The following is a 20482-nucleotide window of genomic DNA, read 5'->3' on the forward strand; positions in this document are numbered from 1 at the left end:
TTACCCCACTGATCTCATTTAAATGTTAACTAAATGAAAGGCTTTTAAGCAAAAAAAAAAGAAAAAAAGATCCTAATAACATAACGAGAGTTACACTTTCACCATGTAAAAAAAAATAAAGTTTTAATGAACTAAATGGTTTCAAATCTCTACTTGAGTTTTCATTTGCAGTAAAAAGATAAAAAGAAAAAATATACTTACAGGGCTAAAGATAAAATACAAATCTTTAAAAACTATTAGTTTTGAACAGCACACAGTTTATACAAAAACAAAACTGTAGGTGATCATATAGTCCATTCCCGATTGTTCTATGGATATTTCAGGACAGGATATCCAACAGTGTGTGTGTTGTAGCAGACAAATCAATGGTGAGTGAATTTTGGTATCAGTGAAATACTGCCTTGGCTGGAGAGAAATTAGTGTTGAGGAAGATAGTGAATTCTGAATAGAATACGTGGAACACTGTCAATCTCTATTTCTATTACTACTGTGAGGAGGAGACCTAAGCAACCTGTCAAATTTTATCAGTTTGAACAGTCTCTCTCTCTCTCTCTCTCTCTCTCTCTCTCTCTCTCTCTCTCTCTCTCTCTCTCTCTCTCTCTCTCTCTCTCTCTCTCTCTCTCTCTCTCTCTCTCTCTCTCTCTGTGTGTGTGTGTGTGTGTGTGTGTGTGTGTGTGTGTGTGTGTGTGTGTGTGTGTGTGTGTGTGTGTGTGTGTGTGTGTGTGTGTGTTATCTCATCCAGTGCCTGAGCTTTGTCAGAGCATTATATTGTTGCCGGTGTCTCACTCCAATTTCTGTGAGTGTTATTCAATTAAAAATTAATATAAGAAAACTTAGTCAGTATTAGTACTGGGCATTTGTTGCAAGGAAGCCTAAGGCTTATGCTGCACAAGCAAAAAAAAAAAAAAAAAAAAGTAGGGGTATAGTAAAATAATAATACAAAAAATTATATAAAATAAATAATAAAAGAAAAGGGAATTGACAATCTATGCATTTCTCTCCTCCAGTAGGTAACTATCCTGACCTTTGAATTTCTAAAATCTGTCAGCCTCTACCACTCATGTAAGTAATTTATAACTTGCTGGCTAAGAGCTCCCTCCATAACTTGAATTTATGCCCCCTAGTTTTGAATCATTAATAACCATGAAAATTTTGTCCTCATTCATTTTCCTTTTGCCTCTCAGAACCTTAAACCACTCAATCAAGTCTCCTCTAAGGTGCCTAGTTTCCAAGCTGTGCAACCCACATATTCAAAGTCGCTATTCATATGGATGCCCTTTTGCTGATCTCACCAGGTGAGTCATCCGTTTTTGGACCCTTTCAACAAGCTTGATGTCTTTTTTTAGGTGCAGTCTCCACACCTGAACACAGTATTCCAAGTGTAATCTAACAATAGCCTTATATAATGGGTTTATGATGTTCTAATCTCTACTATCGATAAATCATCAATAGGACACCATGGGTCTTCCCTGCAACCAGTCTACAATGCCTGGAGAACTTCATGTCTGACCTTATTGTAACTCCTAAGTCCCTTTCTTCCACTACTGACTTTAGTTCAACTCCACCAAGTGTATAAGTTATTTTGGGGTTACTGTTCCCCAGGTGTAAGACCTTGCACTTTACTGAATTGCACAAAGTTGCCACTTTTCTGACCATCCCTGAAGTCTATCTAGGTCACAATGAAGAAGCTCTGTTTGGCAGTGATTATTAACTACTATAACAATCTTTACATCACCTGCAAATTTAGACATCATGCCTTCTATCCCTTCATTGAAGTAATTTAAGAAAATCAAAAACACTGGTCCCAATACTGATCCCTAGGGAACTCCGCTTCTTACATTAACCCGATCTGAGGAATAACCATTTATCACAACCATCTGCCTCTTGTACTGAAGCCAACCTGCTGTCCATATAAGAATTTTCCCTGATTCCAAACTGTTCCAGCTTATAAAGTAACTGCTCATGGGGGACTGAGTAAAATTCTCTGCTGAAATCTAAATAAACAATGTCGAAATTATTCCCTAAACCCGGCTTATGAGTGACCCTGTCAAGATAGCTAACCAGATGTGTTAAACATGATTTTCCCTTTATAAAACCATGCTGTGTATCCTTCAGAATTCCATTTATATCTAAATGATCATGAATTCCACGATCATTGCCTCCATGATTTTCCTTACTACCAAAGTTAGACTGACAGGTCAGTAATTTCCCACTACATTCTTAGAACCACCCTTAAGTTTTGGAGATACATTGGCACTTTTCTAATCCAATGGAATCTCTCCTGAGTCCAGTGATGCTCTCATAATTAGCCTCAGTGGTTCAATGCACTCACTTGCCACATCCCTTAAAATTATAGGATATAGCCATCAACCCCAGGAGCCTTACTCGCCTGTAGGCTGGCTCGAAGGTTTTTTCATTAAACAATCATGTCCTTGAGGTTGTCACAGACATTCTCTCAGATATGCTAGACAAGCTATACTTGCTACCTTGGAGTCTAAAATGCTGATGGAACTGATATTCGGGTGACACTCAATTCAAGTGGACCCAATTTCGGCGAAGTCCAGACGGTCTGTGACAGCCAAATCCTCTGTATGCACCTTCACGATGGTAGAACTGTTAATAATCCTGGGTATAACCTCCATACTCAAGCACATGGTGGGTGACCACCCAGGTGTGAACCAACGTAAGCAGGGGTCGAGGTGTGGCGTCTACACCACATGGAGGAATGCTGCCCCTCTGTGTTACCAAGCAGTACTAGGTGGTAGATGACTCTCATCAACTGGTGCAATACCACCACTTTGCTTATTGGAGGTTTGAAGTGGTGGAACCCATGTTTAGTTGCCAGAGCTGAGTTCCAGTCAAACCTTCCCCACCTCTACCATCATGCAGTATGATTGATGACTTTTAGCATTAGCATTAGTAGAGGCATTTGATGCAAGAAAGCAAGCTTATGCAGCATCAGCCAAAAAAAAAAACCCACTTCCACTTCACCCCTCTGTTCGTTCAAAATACCTGTCCAGCTGAGCCTTAAACTTATTTAGGCTATCAACTTCCACTACAAGGGATGGAAGTCTGTTCCACCAACCAACCACCCGCTGGCTAAAGGCAAATTTCCGCACGTCTATCCTACATCTGTCTTTCCTCAATTTGAATTTATGCCCTCTCAGGTGATTTTTCTGAGCTAGAGGAAGAATCCCATCAGCATTGAGCATGCTCAAACCATTCAAGGCTTTATACACCTCTATCAGATCACCTCGCTGGTGCCTAGTCTCCAGACACTGTAATTTGCAAAACTTAAGCCTTTCTTCGTAAGAGCACCCCTTTGTTCCATTCACTAATCTTGTTGCCCTTCTCTGTACTCGTTCCAGCAGCTCTACATCCTTCTTGAAATGAGGCCTCCAGACCTGTATACAGAACTCTAGGTGTGGCCTGACCATTGCCTTATACAAGGGAATAATCACTTCCTTATCCCTGCTGGAAAAATTCCTGTATATCATTGACAATACACCATGAGCTACTCTTGCAGCCCGTCTGCACTGCTCAGAGAACTTCATATCTGCCTGCACAACCACCCCCAAGTCCCTTTCATTCTCTACCACTGTCAGTGTAGTACCACAGAGTTGATACGTTGCTCTGGGGTTGCTGTTTCCCATGTGTAGTACTTTACATTTGTCAATGTTAAACTTCATTTGCCACCTCTCAGCCCATCTGCTCAACCTTTCCAGATCCTGTTGCAGTAGCATAGTGTCAGTAGTGTCCTTGACAACCCTGCCAACCTTTGTATCGTCTGCAAACTTGGACATTAAGCTTGATATACCATCATCAATATCATTTATAAATACAGAAAACAATAATGGACCCAACACTGAGCCCTGAGGGACTCCACTAATAACATTAGTCCACGATGAGCAGTGTCCATTGATTACCACTCTCTGTCTTCTCCCCCTCAACCACCCCCCCTATCCATAGCAGCAATTTGCCTCCAATGTCACACTGCTCCAATTTGTGTAGCAGTCTTCCATGTGCAACAGTATCAAAAGCCTTTCTAAGATCCAAGTATATAATATCAAAGCTATTCCCTGCATCCAGTTCTTTTGTGACTGCATCATAGTATCCAATCAAATTGGTCAGGCAAGACTTCCCCTTAACAAAACCATGCTGTGTCCGAGCTATAACTGAAGTCTTGTCTAAATGATCCTGCAGTGCTTCATTAACCAGTGCCTCCATTAATTTTCCTGGAACAGAAGTTAAGCTCACAGGTCTATAATTACTTGTGTCAGCCTTTGATCCTCCTTTGTGAATTGGGGTCACATTTGCACATTTCCAGTCTATGGGTACCTCCCCTGAGTCCAAGGAAGCTCTCATAATTATGGCTAAGGGTTTGCTTACTTCCTTTGCTGCCTCCTTTAATATAACTGGATAGATCCCATCCACCCCGGGTGCCTTTCTTGTGTTTATCTTCAACAACCTCTCCTCCACCTTACTCTCAGTTATTTCAAGATTCTGTAGCTTACTGCTAGAGTTGAATACACCTCTGGCATTCCCCTCGCTGAATAACTCCTCATGTGTGAATGTCGATGCAAAATATTCATTTAGTTTGTTAGCTACCTGAGCAGGATCATCAACAGTTGACCCATCAATATCAAGTGGACCAATCTGATTCATCCCCTTCCTTCTAGAGTTTACATAAGTAAAGAACTCTTTGCTGTTTTTCTTTGCATCCCTTGCCAAGGATTTCTCGTAATCTGCCTTCGCCTGCCTAACCTCCTTTGTAACTTGGTTGCATATCAACTTGTATCTATCATAGGCTTCTGTGTCATGTGTTAATTTGTAAGTATCCCATGCATTTTTCTTCTCTGCCATATGCCTCATTAGTTCATCTGACATCCATTTTGGCCTAAACCTTGAACAATATTTCTTAGTTGGTATGTAAAGCCTAGTAGCTTCCAAGATAAGTTCTTTGAAAGCTTCCCATTTTGAATTTGCTGTTGGTAGCATCATCAGTTTGTCCCACTGTATAGAATTTAAATACTGTCTCAGTCCATCGTAGTCGCCTTTACGGAAGCAATAACCCTTCCCTTTACCCCTAATGGTAGTTACCTCTTTGAGTAAATCCCACTTCAGCACACTGTGATCACTGCCACCTAGTGGTTCATTTATCTGCAGATTCTTAATGCATGAAGAATCACTGCTGATAATCAAATCAAGAGTATTACTCCCTCTAGTTGCCTCCCGAACATGCTGATGTAGAAAACAATCATCCAATAAATCCACAAAAGCCTTGCTAGTGTGTGAGTGACCAACCCACAAATTCCAGTCAATATCTGGGAAATTAAAATCCCCCATTATAAGACTCTCTGATTTACTGGCCCACTCTATTTCCCTGTACAGTTTCTTATTATACTCATCAGAGTCATTAGGCCTATAGCACACTCCTACTCTCAATTTTGATCTCCCAATGCTTATGTCACACCAAACTGACTCAACACTGCACTGTCCAGCGATGTTGACTGGCTTCACTTCCTTGGTTTTTATGTGTTTCTTAACTAACAGCATAACCCCTCCCCCCTTCCTATCCTGTCTATCCTTTCTGTAGACGTTGTACTCCCCAAATTGCAGTTCTGCATCCCTTATATCTGTGTGACACCACGTCTCTGATATCCCAACAATATCTGCCTTTGATGTTTTGAGCAATACCTCAAATTCATCAAATTTATTTACTAAACTCCTAGCATTGGTGTACACGCAAGTATACCTGCACCTGTTTCTATTCTTAGCTACCCTAACACAACCCATGTGTTTACTTGTACCGCAAAGGCTCCCAGCAGTCTCTGAAATATCATGCATCTTGTTTTTCAGGCTTCTGCTCATTCTAATAGAAGCAGTGCAAGAATCTCTTTCACCTCTGCCAGTGGCTACTGTCAATCTATTGGTCTTTGTCTCCCCCCAAGCTAGCAGTTTTCCGACCCACCTAACACTGCCTCGATAGCATCAGCAAATATTCTTGCACCCTTTCTATTTAAGTGTATCCCATCCCTGTAGAAGCAATCTCTCCTGTTAACAAGTACAGTCCAGGCTGAAAAAAATTCTACCCCTTGAGCCTTGCACAATCTTTCCAGGGCCGAATTGATCGACAAGGCTCTCATCATATACTCCCTCCTGTCGTGTCTGGGCAGAATTGCAGACACTTTCAAATTCAACCCTAATTCTCGGCTTTTGTTCAACAGTGACCTGTACTTGTTAAGTAATTCTGCCGGTCTCCTACTCTTAATATTATTAGTGCCAACGTGTACAACTATATCACCTTTTGTGCCCTTAAAAGATGATATTCGCTCTACAACGTCATCAACCTTTGCCCCTGGCAGACATACCTTTTGAGGTTATGATGAACATCGTGGCGAGATCCATTATTCTTTACATTTCGAGGGAACAGCTCTAAAGCGGTGTTCGGCCGCTAGTTAGTACACCGGACCGAACCTATTGGTAACTCTCTAGGAGGCTTCCAGATCAGCTATTGTATAATCTTGCTACCTCTACTCTGCCAGATAGTGACTGGAGGGAGTCCAAGTAGTGTGTATGCGGGGGCATTGTCGAGGCCACGTTATGTCAAGGATCTGGGTATATTCTTACCATGTGTACGCCATATCCAAAAATTTCATTACTTCATACAGCATGTCCCACACACTTTTTCTTACTATTGAATACACCATGAATTGTCAAACTAATAGAATAAGCTTATCTGCGAAAAAAGATCTAAACCTCCCAAACACTTCCTAATTCATTTCACAAATATAGTGGTCACAATTCTAATCTCAAAGATGTCCATTTACACTTGCAGTCTGCCAAACTCCATGTACTTTTTCTGACAGAATCTCAGTTATCAGTTGATTCAACTACTGCTCATCTCAGTTGCCCAAATTATTCGCCTCAAAGGTGGTACTTGTGCACATGTCCGTTCCGATATTCCTGTCAGAGACTTGGTATGAGATTAGAATTCAGCTTCTCAGGCTTAAAATCTCTCTACCTCATTGTGTCAAATTCTCTGTTGTCTCTACCGTTCTCCCAACTCCACTAATCACTTCGAGTTCTTTGACTTCCTCTCTTTGCAACTTTCCTTGGTCCAAAATCACCAAGGTAATTTTCCTTGGTGATTTTAATGTTCACAACTCCAGCTGGCTTCTGTTTTATATTCACACTGACCCAGCTGGTCAAGATGCTGAGGCTTTTGCAAATTACTAATGACCTTGCACAGATTGTTCATTTACCTACAAGAATACTGGACAATCCTAACCATACAGCCAACACGCTTGATCTTTTTCTCAGAAACAACCCTTCTAAATACACGGTCGAAGTGAGAGGTCCTTTAAGCACCTCATATCACAAATTAGTGATTGTCTCTTCTCCAATGGAGCCTTTATCTCATGGCTATTCCCAACCTCGTGTTGTTTGGCAATACAAGAATGTAAAATGGGATGACCTGCAAGATTTTTTATTTTCCTTGGTCAGATTACTGTTTCAAAACTTCTGATGTCAACGTTTGCTCAGATCGTGTCAGTGAAATTATTCTTGTAGGAATGGAATCCTTTATTCTATACTAAACTGTAAAATCTGGTCCTTTATCTAAACCTTGGTTTTCCAATAAATGTGCTAAGGCTGTTCAAGAGAAGAACGTTGCATATCGTAATTGGCTTGTTTCTAATGCTTCAGTTTCATTTTCTGCCTACACCAAAGCTCGCAGCAATTGTAAAGCAGTTATTAATTAGTCTAAACTAGAGATTGAACAAGCTAAGAGTAGAAAACTTGCTTCTTGCCCTAATGGTAGCCGAGCATTCTGGTCTCTTGCCAAAGCTATTGGCTGCAACTTTTGCCCATCTCTGCTCCCACCTCTGTCCAAACCAGATGGTTCTGTTGTCACTTCAGCCAGAATAAAGCTGACCTGCTAGCATCCCGTTTTTCCTCCAACTTGTGTATTAATGATCTTGGTAAAACACCTCCCAACATTCCCAACATGCTCCATTCAATGCTTCCGGTGGTCTTCCGTCAAAAGGATATCAGAAGGATTTGACGAATCTTGATGCTAAGAAGCTCCAGGCCCAATTGTATTTCTCCACTTGTTCTCAAAACCTGTGCTCCTGAACTTACTCCTATTCTTTGCTGCCTTTTTTCACTTTCTTATTCCAAAGGTGTTTTTCCTTCTGCTTGGAAATTTGCTCATATCCAGCCTGTTCCTAAAAAGGGTGACAAATCCCTCCCATCCAATTATCGTCCCATTGCAATTACTTCTACTCTTTCTAAAGTAATGGAGAAATTAATTAACCATCAACTCTTAAACTACCTAGAAACCTTCCGTCTGATCAATCATCGCCAGTATGGATTCCGTCTGTGTCGATTCTCTGGTGATATTCTTGCTTATGTTACCCATTTATGGACTAATTCAATGGAAAAGTTCGGTAAAACACAAACAGTTGCTCTTGACACCTCAAAGCTTTTGATCATGTTTGGCATAAAGGTGTTCTAAACAAGCTTCCATCTTATGGTTTGCCAACTGTTTTTTGTAATTAGTTATCCAGTTTTCTCTGTGATCACTCACAGAGGGTGATTGTAGATGGCTCTCTGTCTTCTAACTTCTCCACTAATGCCAGTGTCCCCCAAGGTTCAGTTCTTTCCCCCACTCTTTTCCTCTTGTATATTAATGACCTTCTTCCATTGACTGGAAATCCTATCCATAGTTATGCCAATGATAGCACATTGCATTCCACTTTCCATTTTGAGAAACCTTTGCCCTGCCCAATCTGCTTCAACTTCTCGAAAATCTGCTACCAATTTCTTAAATGCCAATCTCCAGGTAATTCTCCAGTGGGACAAAGACAACTTAGTTGATTTCAATCCTTCTAAAGCTCAGTCTCGTCTTATGTCTCGCAAAAAGGATTCTTCTGCTCCTATGCTTATCTTTGGTGACACTCCGATTTCTAGGCAAAATGATATATCTCTTTTGGGGATTACCCTGACTTCGAATCTCTCTTGGCACAAGCACATTACAAATATTGCTTCCTCTACATCTAAAAAACTTGGTTTTCTTTTTTGCTCTCGCCGTTACTTTTCTACCAAACAGCTGTTCACTCTGTACAAAATCGCAAATCCGCCCTACCATGGAATATTGTTCCCACATCTGGGGTGGTGCCCCCAAAACCTCTCTCAGGCTTCTTGATTCTGTTCAGAAGAGTGCAGTTAGGTTAATTTATGATTCATCTCTAACAGAGTCTGTCTCTCCACTCGCTGTCTCATAGACGTAATGTTTCTGCTGCATGCCTCTTCTACAAATACTTCCATGAGCACTGTTCTTCTGAATTGGCTTCTATAATTCCCGCTCTCTCTTTCAAAACAGTCCAAACACGTGCCGCCACCAGCCAACATCCATTTACTGTCCAACTTCAAACTCACAGAACCGACTTTTCATCTTTCTCGATTATTCATTCAACTGCCGTTTTCTGGAACAACCTTCCTTCATATGTATTACCTGAAAATTATAGTCTACAGAAGTTCAAGTCCAATGTCAACAAATAACTTCTTTCGTCTTCTTAAGTACTATAGGTTCTAATACCTCTCGTGTTTGGGATTTACATAAAAAAAAAAAAAAAAAAAAATGTGAAATTTCAATATCATTAGTTACATATTTTTCAACTTCATTCCCATAATTTCTCATTGACATACATAAAGGTTTTTTTTTCCTTCTGTAAATATCGATACAAAATAACTTTTGAGTTCATCTGCAACATCGGCTGGAGTATCTAGTACTATCCCACATTCATTACATAAGGGTCCAATCTGGTCTGTCCTTCTCTTCTTTGCATTGTATATGTGAAGAATTCCTTATCTCCCTTCTTTGCTCTCTTTGCCAGCAATTTCTCATAATCTGCTTTTGCCAGCCCAGCCTTTTTTTGTGGCACTATTGCAGATCAATTTGTGGCTGTTATAGGCTTCAAGTACTTTTTATTGCTCTGTAAATTTTCCATGCTGTCTTTTTCGGCTCAAGTAATCTAGCAACTTCATTATTCATCCAACTTGGAATTCTCCTCGTGAAGTACTTTTTTTTAATGGTATATATGCATTCAAAGCTTCTGTGATTAATGTTTTAAAGGTATACCATTATTCAATTGTATCTGCTCTCTGTGAGATATCTACCCAGTTAATTGAGGCTATGTAGCACATTAGACTAGACAAAGACAACAGCGAATTTAAAATTGAGAAAAGGAGTTTGACAAGGAGACACAATATCTCCGAAGTTGTTTACTGCTGCCCTTGATGCTTTCAGAAGATTAGACTGGTAGCAGAAAGGAGTCAATGTGAATGGAGAGTACCTAAACCATTTATGATTTGCAGATGACATTGTGATCATAAGCCATGATCCCAAATAATTAGAGGAAAATCTTAATCAGTTATGCACAGTTAGTAAGGATTTCAGACTAAAGATGAATATGGTTAAAACAAAAGTAATAATGAACAAGTATGCCACAGAAAGGGATATAATCATTGAAGGAGCAGTAATTGAAAAGGTGGATTCACATACTTATCTGGGACAAATCATTAGCTTTAATAAATGGCTGGAAGTCAAGAGAAGAATAAATTTTGGATGAATAGCATTGAGAAAATATAGTCACATACTGAGGAGCAATATCCCAATTTGTCTGAAAAATAAAATAATGAACCACCATGACTTATGGAAGTGAAACTTGGGCACTCACCAAAAGAATGGAAGAGAAGCTGAGAACTACACAGAGAAGAATGGAACGAATTATATTAGGAATCGGACTGTTAAATAAGAAGAGAAACACATGGATTAGGCAGCAAACTCGAGTAAAGTACATTCTTATCGAAACTAAAGAACTAAAATGGTCTTGGGCAGGACACACAGCTCGAAGACATGATAACAGATGGACTAAGAAAATAACAGAATTGTACCCAAGAGGAGCTAGAAGAAAACCTGGAAGACAATGACGGAGATGGACAGATGAAATTCACGAATTCGTGGGTAGTAAATGGATGGCAATTGCACAACACAGAAGGAACTGGAAAGTTGTTGGAGAGGCCTTCATCCTGCAGTGTATTGAAAATGGCCAATCATGATGAGCACCTTAAGGCATTGTAATTTCCTTTCCTGAAATTATAACCCATTCCTTTGCCTTTAACTACTGCTACCCCTCTTTTCATCATCCACTGTAGAATTCTGTAATCACTTCCTGCTACCGGTTCCTGTACTGTCAGCCCGATTATGTCATTTGGTTCATGAGTGTTTCATTATCAGGTCTAGAATATTCTTTTCCCTAGGACATTCCCTGACACATTGATACAAATCATCTAGTTTATTTAAAAATTTTGTCCCCCATATTGATTTTTCTTCCCATTTGCTACAATCGAATAGAGGCCGATTAAAATCACCCATAATCAGACATTCATGCTTGCTTGCCTATTCCATTTGCATGTAGAGGCTCTCATCATAATCTTCACAATCACCTGGCTTGTAGATTACTCCCACTCTCATTATACTTTTGCTTCCAACTAACCCACAACATACAGATCCTATACTAGTATAGGAAACATCTGAATCTGTGAAAGCTTTCGTCACCAAATATGGAAGATGCGGAAAGGTCAGGGAGTGACCACCGCATATCCCCGGAGCAATATGGCCTTAGTTGCTAATGCTCCTAAAAACCAAATAACAATAACAATAATGCTGCTTCAGCTAACGACCCCGAGGAGTTGGAACATAACCCTGACATAAATCAGGGCCTACCTGTATTTTAAATTCATAGTTTATTACACCTTGGGCATCTATTTTTCTAGTAATATTATATCATATAAGATATAATTTTATAGTAACAATAAAATAATGATCATTCTTTCATTATTTCATTTTCTACTACAATGGCACTTTATATTATTAAATGAACCTTACATCACTTATAAAAGTTTAAAAATGACTATAAAGTAAAACAAAATATATATTGTAATCAAAATCAGTAACACACAACACTATTATTACAGATAATAACACAAATACAATTTACTGCCTTTTTGTAGCTGTTCTACTCATCTGGCACAAAGGGGTTTTATAAATTAATTTTTTATGATGTTTCAGTCTAACATTTTGAAATTGTACTGTATTACAAAAATCAAAAATTTTACCATTTTCAAACTCTTATACCAAGCCAAGAGAGAAGAAAATGTACAGTCTTGTTTCTTTAGTTGATAACCATGTCCTAATGCCTGAAAAATCAAAAGAATAATTTAAATTATGTACAAATGGAGACATTTTAGTATTAGAGAGCAATGTTACTCACTCTTTTACCGTGTACTACTTGTGTTTAGCAATACTATAACTTATCCCATAGGCAAAGATTTTAAGAATTTACACTGGTAATATTTTATTCTCTGCAAGGAGAAAAATTAAAGCAAACTATGTTTATGCCAACCACTTCAGCATTAGCAGTGGCATATGATGCAAGAAAGTGAGCTTATGCAGCATCAGTCAAAAAAAAAAAAAAATCATTTCCCATTTCACCTATTCATTCGCTTAAAAAGTTTGACCAGTTCTTCCTTGAATCTATTTAAGCTATCAACTTCAACAACAGATGGAAGTTTGTTCCAGCAATCAACCACTTGCTGGCTAAAGGCAAATTTCCACATATTTATTCTGCAACTGTCTTTCCTCAATTTGAATTTATGCCCCCTAAGTGCATAATCTGACAAGAGGAAGACTCCCATTTGAGCTTGCTCAAACCATTCAAAGCCTTAAACACCTCAATCAGATCTCACAGGTGCCTAGTCTCCAGACGATGCAATTTGCAGAACTTATGCCTTTCTTGGTAAGAGCACCCCTTTGTTCCACTCAATCTCATTGCCCTTCTCTGTACTCATTCCAACAACTCTACATCCTTCCTAAAATCAGGGCTCCAGACCTGTATGCAGTACTCAAGGTGTGGCCTGACCACTGCCTTATACAAGGGGATAATCACCTCCTTATCCCTGCTAGCAAAGTTCCTGTATATCACTGACAAGATCCTTTGACCTGCTCCGGTAGCATGTCTTATTATATAATACAAATACATTTGTAGCTACTGGACATTATAAACTGAGTGGCCACTTTATTAAGTACATTGATCTAATGAGTAGGTACCAATTGAACTGTCACAACAGCCTGGATTTTTTCATGGCATGGATCTATGTCAGCTGAACTGCCTTCCAGTTTTTGCAAACTGCATGGTTGAAAATCTCTACTCTGCAAAAAGGGTAGATGGAATAGGACCAGGGTATGTCTCCCGGAGGCAAAAGTAGATGACGTGCAGATATCTTTTAAAAGCAAGAAAGATGATATTGCTGCAAATCTCAAAATTAAGTCCTGAGGTGAATTTTAAGGGCACGAAAGTGGATATTGTTGCAAATCTCGAGTGCTCAGATCTCCTTATCATTAATGCCAGTACTTAGCAATAATGTAGAAGATCTAAGGATTTATTTAAGAAATACAGGGAAGAGCTGAAAAAAATCTGTGAATTAGGATTAAATTTGAAAGTATTTGCAATTCTGCCCAGACAAGATAGGAGAGGGAGTGCATGATAACAGCCTTGTAAATCAATTTGAGGTTGGGGAGACTGTGAAAAGCTCACAATGTAGAATTTTTTCAGCATGGTCTCTGCTTGTTAACAGGAGAGTCAGCTGAGTCGGTTTAATGTGAAACAAGTACTGGATAAACAAAAAACAGTAGGAGTGTGCTATAGGCCTAATGATTGTGATGAGTATAATGAACAATGATACACAGAAATAGAGTGGGCTTGCAAATCAGAATGTCTTATATGATGGGCAATTTTAACTTTCCAGATATTGACTGGAACTTGTGGGTTGGTCACTTGCACACTAGCAAGGCTTTTGTGGATTTATTGGATGAATTTTTCTGCAAGAGGAAGCAATACTCTTCATCTGATTATCAGCAACAATTCAAGTAACAGCTGTTGATAACTTCATCAGGGATCCAACTGATGAACTTACCAACAAAAAATTCTAAATTGAAAGCATTGTAGAATTGTAGAAGCACCTAGGCTTTTCATATACCAACTAAGAAATACTGTTCAAGGCCTAAATGGATGTCAGATGAAATAATGACTTGTGATAGAGAAGAAATATGCATGGGATGCATATAAATTATCACGTGATACAGAAGCCTATGGCAGATATAAATCAAATCACAAAGGAGGTTAAGCAAGCTAAGTAAGATAAAGAAAAGTTTCTCGCAAAGAATGCAAAGAAAATCAGCAAAGATTTCTTTACTTATATTAACTGTAGAAGGAAGGAGTTGAATCACGCTGGTCCGCTTGATATCGATGATTTAACTGTTTATGATCCTACTCGGGTAGCTGACAAACTGAATAGGTATCGATGATTTAACTGTTGATGATCCTACTCAGGTAGCTGACAAACTGAATAGGTATTTCACACCTACATCATATATGAGCAATTCTTAAGGAAAGGGATACGAAAAGTTCATCAAATTCTAACAGACAACTAAATGATTTTGTGATAATTGAGAGGAAAGTAGAAGCGAGATTGTTGAAGCTAAACATAAAAAAGGCATCTGGGGTTGACTGGATCTATCCAATTATATCAAAGAAGGCAGCAAAAGAGGTAAGCATTCCCTTAGCCATAATTATGAGAGCAACACTGGATTCAGGAAGTCCCTATGGACTGGAGATGTGCAAAATCAACATTCTAACTTCCCCCAGCATTCTGAAAATTCATACATAACAGTAGAAAATTCAAAGTTTGGAATTCATTGCTAAAAGCAAGCATTTACTTTTGTGCTGGACTGTAAACCAGAAGTTTATTCATTTATATCAATACAGGTAAAAAATAAATAAAACTGTGTGCCAAGTCTATAAACAAATGCCAAGCATTACTGCAAAACATTCGATCAGTGTGCCAAATACTGAGTAGTTGTTAATTTCATGTGCAGTTCCGCTTACAGCAGTCATTGGTTAATGCCTTAAGAATGACCACTCATGTGCATTAGGGCTGAATTCACCGCTTGGATCTACATCCTCCATGAATGCATTTTGGTACAACATTGCTAGTGCTGATTTATGCATGCACATATGCATTGAGGTAGCACACATAATAAGGCTGATACTATCTCCAATTGGACTGGATACTATAATGCAGTAAAGAAGGATCTCAATGCAAAAAATAATTTTGATATCATATACTTGGATTTCCTGAAAGCTTTTAATACTTTGCACATAAAAGGGTGCAAATTGGAGCAGTGTAGCATTAAGCAAGTTACTGTTATGGATAAAGGGATGGTTGAGTGAGAGAATACAGAGAGTTGTTATTAATGGACACTGCTCTTAATGTACTAATGTTATTAGTGGAGTTCCCTGGTGTTAAGTGCTGGGTCCATTGTTGTTTTCTATATTTCCTAATGATATTGATGAAGGTATATCAGACTTAATATCTAAGTTTGCAGATGATATAATGGGTGGCAAGGCAATTAATGACAATAATTGAGGTAAGGCACTGTGAAAAGAACTAAAAAAATTAGGCGGTGGGATGAGAAATAGTAGTAGTAGTATTAGTAATAGTGGCATGTGATGCAAGAAAGCAAGCGTATGAGCTTATGCAGCATCAGCCAAAAAAAAAAAAAAAAATTTACACAACAATTCCCTCTAAATGTTTGTCCATTTCCTCCTTAAATTTATTTAACCTATCAACTTCCACGACAGATGGAAGTTTGTTCCAGCAATTAATCACCCGCTGGCTAAAGGCAAATTTCCACACATTCTACATCTGTCTTTCCTCAATTTGAATTTATGCCCCCTTAGGTTCGTAATCTGAACAAGTGGAAGAATCCCACCACAATTCAGCATACTCAATCCATTCAAGGCCTTATACACCTCAATCAGATCACCTTGCAGGTGCCTAGTCTCCAGCCGCTGCAATTTGCAGAACTTAAGCCTCTCTTGGTAAGAGGATCCGATCCCTTCATTCCCCTCACCAATCTTGTTGCCCTTCTCTGTACATGCTTAAGCAAATCTACATCCTTCCTAAAATGAGGCCTCCAGACCTGTAAGCAGTACTCCATGCATGGCCTGACTATTGCCTTATACAGAGGGACAATCACCTCCTTTTCCCTGCTAGCAAAATTCCTGTATATCATTGACAAAACCCCATGACCTGCCCTAGCAGCCTGTCTGCATTGCTCAGAAAACTTCATATCTGACTGCACAATTACTCCCAGGTATTTTTCATTTTCTACCACCTTCAGTGTAGTGCCATACAGTTGGTATGTTCCTCTAGGAGCGTGCAAATGACAGCTGAAGTTTAATATACTGCAAAGCTGTAGCATTAATTCCAGATCAATGTACCACTTTGTGTTACTTCACTTAGAGTGGTGGAAAATTAAAAATACCTTGGATTAATTGTGCAGACAGGCTGCCAGGAAAGCTCATGGGGTTTTCTCAACGATATACAGGAATTCTGCTAGTAGGAATAAGGATGTGATTATCCCACTGCCCACTGTAAAAGGCAAATGGGCTCACAGTGTATGGTGTACAAAGCAACGGTTAGACCACATCTTGAGTACCGCATACAGGTCTGGAAGTTTCGTTTTAGGAAGAATGTAGATCTGCTGGAACAGGTGCGGATAAAGGCAACAAGATTGCTGAAGGGAACAAAAGGGTGGTCTTACCAAGAAAGGCTGCAAATTGCAGCATCTGGAGACTAGGCACCTGTGAGGTGATCTGAATGAGATTTGAAGGCATTGAATGGATTGAGCAATCTCGATGCTGAGGGGAGTCTTCCTCTTGTTCAGACTAAACATGAAGCACCATAGATTCAAATTGAGAAAGGATGGTTGCAGGATAGATATGTGGAAGTATGCCATCAGCTAGCAGGTGGTTGATCATTGGAAGAAACTTCCATCTGTTGTTGTGGAATTTGGTAGTTTAAATAAATTCAAGAAAGAACTAAACAAACTATGGAAGGGGATGAACAGGTAATGTGGAGAGTTTTTTTTTTTTGCTGATTCTTTATTACATCATTTGCCACTACTAATACTAAAAGCTTGTTCCTTGGAAATCCTTCAACATCACCACGGACAAGTGATGTGGAGGATTTTTTTTTTTTGGTGATGCTTTATTGCACCAAAATTGGATTGAGATATGTTGACTGTGGAGGCCACTGCAATAGGCCGAATTCACTCTCATGTTCCTGAAACCAGTTCTTTACAGTTCTGGTCTTGTAACATGGCAGATTATTCTGCTCAAAGAAGTGATCTGTAGAAGAATACACTGCAACCATGAAGGGATGCACCTGGCTGTACACAACATACAGCAGAATAATGCACATCAGATCCCTTGATGCCAGTGAAGCACCATGAAACCACTCCCTACCACATTATACCATAACCTCAACCTGCACTGTTGATATCTGGCAGGATGGGTCCATGGGCTGACTGTTTTCATCATATTCTGCTCCTTTTTTCAGCATAAAACATTCTCCACTCTCCGGTATTGGTGTTCCTGAACTCAAGCTCACAGTAACCATACATTCTTGCTTTTTGCTGATGGTCATGGAACGTGATTTGGCTGCAACGTTCCCATCTGTGACAAGGTATGACAAGTTGTGCATTCTTAAATGCCTCTTTTGTTACCACCATTGTACTGGGTTATTTTACCGGATGTAGCCTTTCTGTACCCCCCACAAGTCTTGTAAGTCTCCACTGGCCTCTCATGTTAAGCGATTTTCTGACCAAATATGAACCCATAACCGAGCAATTATATTTTGGGGTTGTTTTACCCAAATTTAAACACCCAAAGTGTAAAACGTAGCATTTAGTTATATGCATATTAAATTATATTTAATTCAACAATTAAAAACAATGGAGGAAGAAAGGGATCTGGGAGTTAAGATAAGGGCAAATATGAAGTTTTCTGAACAGTGTAAACAGGCAGCCAGGAAAGCCCATGATGTCCTATTACTGAATGTTATCCTGTAGAGATAGGGAGGTCATAATCCAGCTGTATAAGGCAATTGTTAAGACCACTTTTGGAATAGTGTTCAAGTATGGAGACCTCATCTGAAAAATAGACACTGAACTTCTTGAAAGGGTCCAAAGACAGGAAACACGAATGGTTAGACTGGCAAAAGGACAACCATAAGGGGAAAGACTCCGATTACGTGGGCTACACTGCTTTGCGACTTTGCAACCAGGGTACCTTATAGGTGACCTAGTTGAGGTTTATATGGCTTTGAGAGGGATTAATAAAATGAATGAAGGTCGAATTTTCACTGTTATAAAGAAGTCCAGAAGTAGGGACTAAAGGCTGAGGTTTAGATTAATTGTTGTTGTTGTTGTTGTTGTTATTTGGTTTTTAGGAGCATTAGCAACTAAGGCCATATTGCTCCGGGATATGCGGTGGTCATTCCCTGACCTTTCCGCATCCTCCATATTTGGTGGTGACGGGCTCGAACCCCGGTCTAATCAAGAAGCGTGTGCTAACGCACCGCTGCTCCTTCCCACCTGGCTACGGAGGCGCCTTAGATTAATTGGAGGAAGTTTTCTTTTAACCAGTGAGTAGTTGATTGCTGAAACAAGTTGTCCTTACAGGAAGTTGAGGTTGACAGTTTGAATAAATTTAAAAGTCAACCAGAGAGATAACTATACAAGGAGGGAAGCATATAATTTGTATTTTCTTATCTACTTGGTGTCTTTTTTTTTTTTTTTTTCCCTTTCTTTTTAACCAGTGCAGCAAAAGTCTGTGGCTTCCTTACACTATATGGTGAATACTATTACTATTAACTGTATAAGCACCACAATCAAGGTAGTGGCAAATAAAAGAAACCTCGGGATAATTATGCAATCAGATGTGAAATTCTCTGTACAATGCAGACAGGCTGCCAGGAAAGTTCATGGAGTTTTGTCAATAATATAAAGGAATTTTTTCAGCAGGGATAAAGAGGTGATTATCCCATGATATAAGCCACATCTTGAGGTTCTGCATACACGTCTGGAAGCCTTGTTTTAGAAAGGATGTGGATCTGTTGGAACAGATGCAAAGAAGAGCAATGAGATTAGTGAGAGGAACAAAAGGGTTCTCTTACCAGGAAAGGCTTCAGTTCTGCAGCTCCTGGCTAGCACCTGTAAGATCTGATTGAAGTGTTCAAGGCTTTGAATGGGTTTGGTAAAAGCTGAATACTGATGGAATCCTTCCTCTTGCTCAGAAACACACAAGAGTGCATAAATTCAAACTGAGAAAGGTTGATTGCAGTATAGATTAAAGAAATTTATCTTCAGCAAGTCGGTGGTCGATTATTGGAACAAACTTACATCTGGTATTACAGAGATAGGTAGTTTGAATAAATTCAAGGAAAACTAGACAAACTGTTAGAAGAATGGACAGGTGATAAGGGAAGGGTTGGCTTATTTATTTTATTTTATTTATTTATTTATTTTTTTTTGGAGGCTGAAGTATAAACTTGCTTTCTTGCATCATTTTCCGCTACTATTACTAAATAATAACAAAATATTGCTTCTACTGACTTCAAACAAGTTATTAAAATAAGCAATGATACAAAATTAGTAATTAAAAATAATTAAAGTGTGTATAAGAATTTAAAATCACTGACTACATACAATGAAATAAACAAGATTATATTATCTTATATTTTAATAAACAATAAAAATATAAGATAAAATAACTAAACAGAAGTGCTAAAACATATATAAATATATATAAGACAAGAAGCTTTTACGGCGGCAAGCCTCTTCTTCAGCTTGATAAAGATTAATGACAGTGAACTAAATATATATTACGAGGAAAATCCCATGCATGCACAAACAATCAATGCCTGTGTGTCGAGCAAAGTGGAAGAAAAGAAAACTTGGGGGGGGGAGCATTAGCATTAGTAGAGGCATATGATGCAAGAAAGCAAGCTTATGTACCATCAGCCAAAAAAAAAAAAAAAAAAAAAAAACGCTCCAATTTCATCCCTCCATTCATTCCAAATACCTGTCCAGCTCAGCCTTAAATTTATTTAGGCTATCAGCTTCCACAACAAAGGATGGAAGTCTGTTCCACCAACCAACTACCCGCTGGCTAAAGGCAAACTTCTGCACATCTATCCTACATCTGTCTTTCCTCAATTAGCATTAGCAGAGGCATATGATGCAAGAAAGCAAGCTTATGTACCATCAGCCAAAAAAAAAAAAAAAAAAAAAAAAAACGCTCCAATTTCACCCCTCCGTTCATTCCAAATACCTGTCCAGCTCAGTCTTAAATTTATTTAGGCTATCAACTTCCACAACAAAGAATGGAAGTCTGTTCCACCAACCAACTACCCGCTGGCTAAAGGCAAACTTCTGCACATCTGTCTTTTCTCAATTTGAATTTATACCCTCTCAGGTGATTATTCTGAGCAAGAAAAAGAATCCCATCAG

The 20482-nt window shown here is 39.0% G+C and overlaps 1 protein-coding gene across 1 annotated transcript in view; it reads right to left on the bottom strand.

Annotated features, from left to right (window-relative positions):
* Positions 1-20482, bottom strand: part of Orc3 (origin recognition complex subunit 3) — a 381867-nt gene that overhangs the window by 223807 nt on the left and 137578 nt on the right. The window contains exon 6 of the mRNA XM_090390090.1: positions 12184-12264. Within this exon, the coding sequence (XP_090246216.1) occupies positions 12184-12264 (81 nt within the window). The remainder of the gene's footprint in view (positions 1-12183; positions 12265-20482) is intronic.

The sequence above is a fragment of the Mastigoproctus giganteus genome, chromosome 1, assembly GCF_048544385.1.
Source record: "Mastigoproctus giganteus isolate SK-2022 chromosome 1, ASM4854438v1, whole genome shotgun sequence".
Lineage (NCBI taxonomy): Eukaryota > Metazoa > Arthropoda > Arachnida > Uropygi > Thelyphonidae > Mastigoproctus > Mastigoproctus giganteus.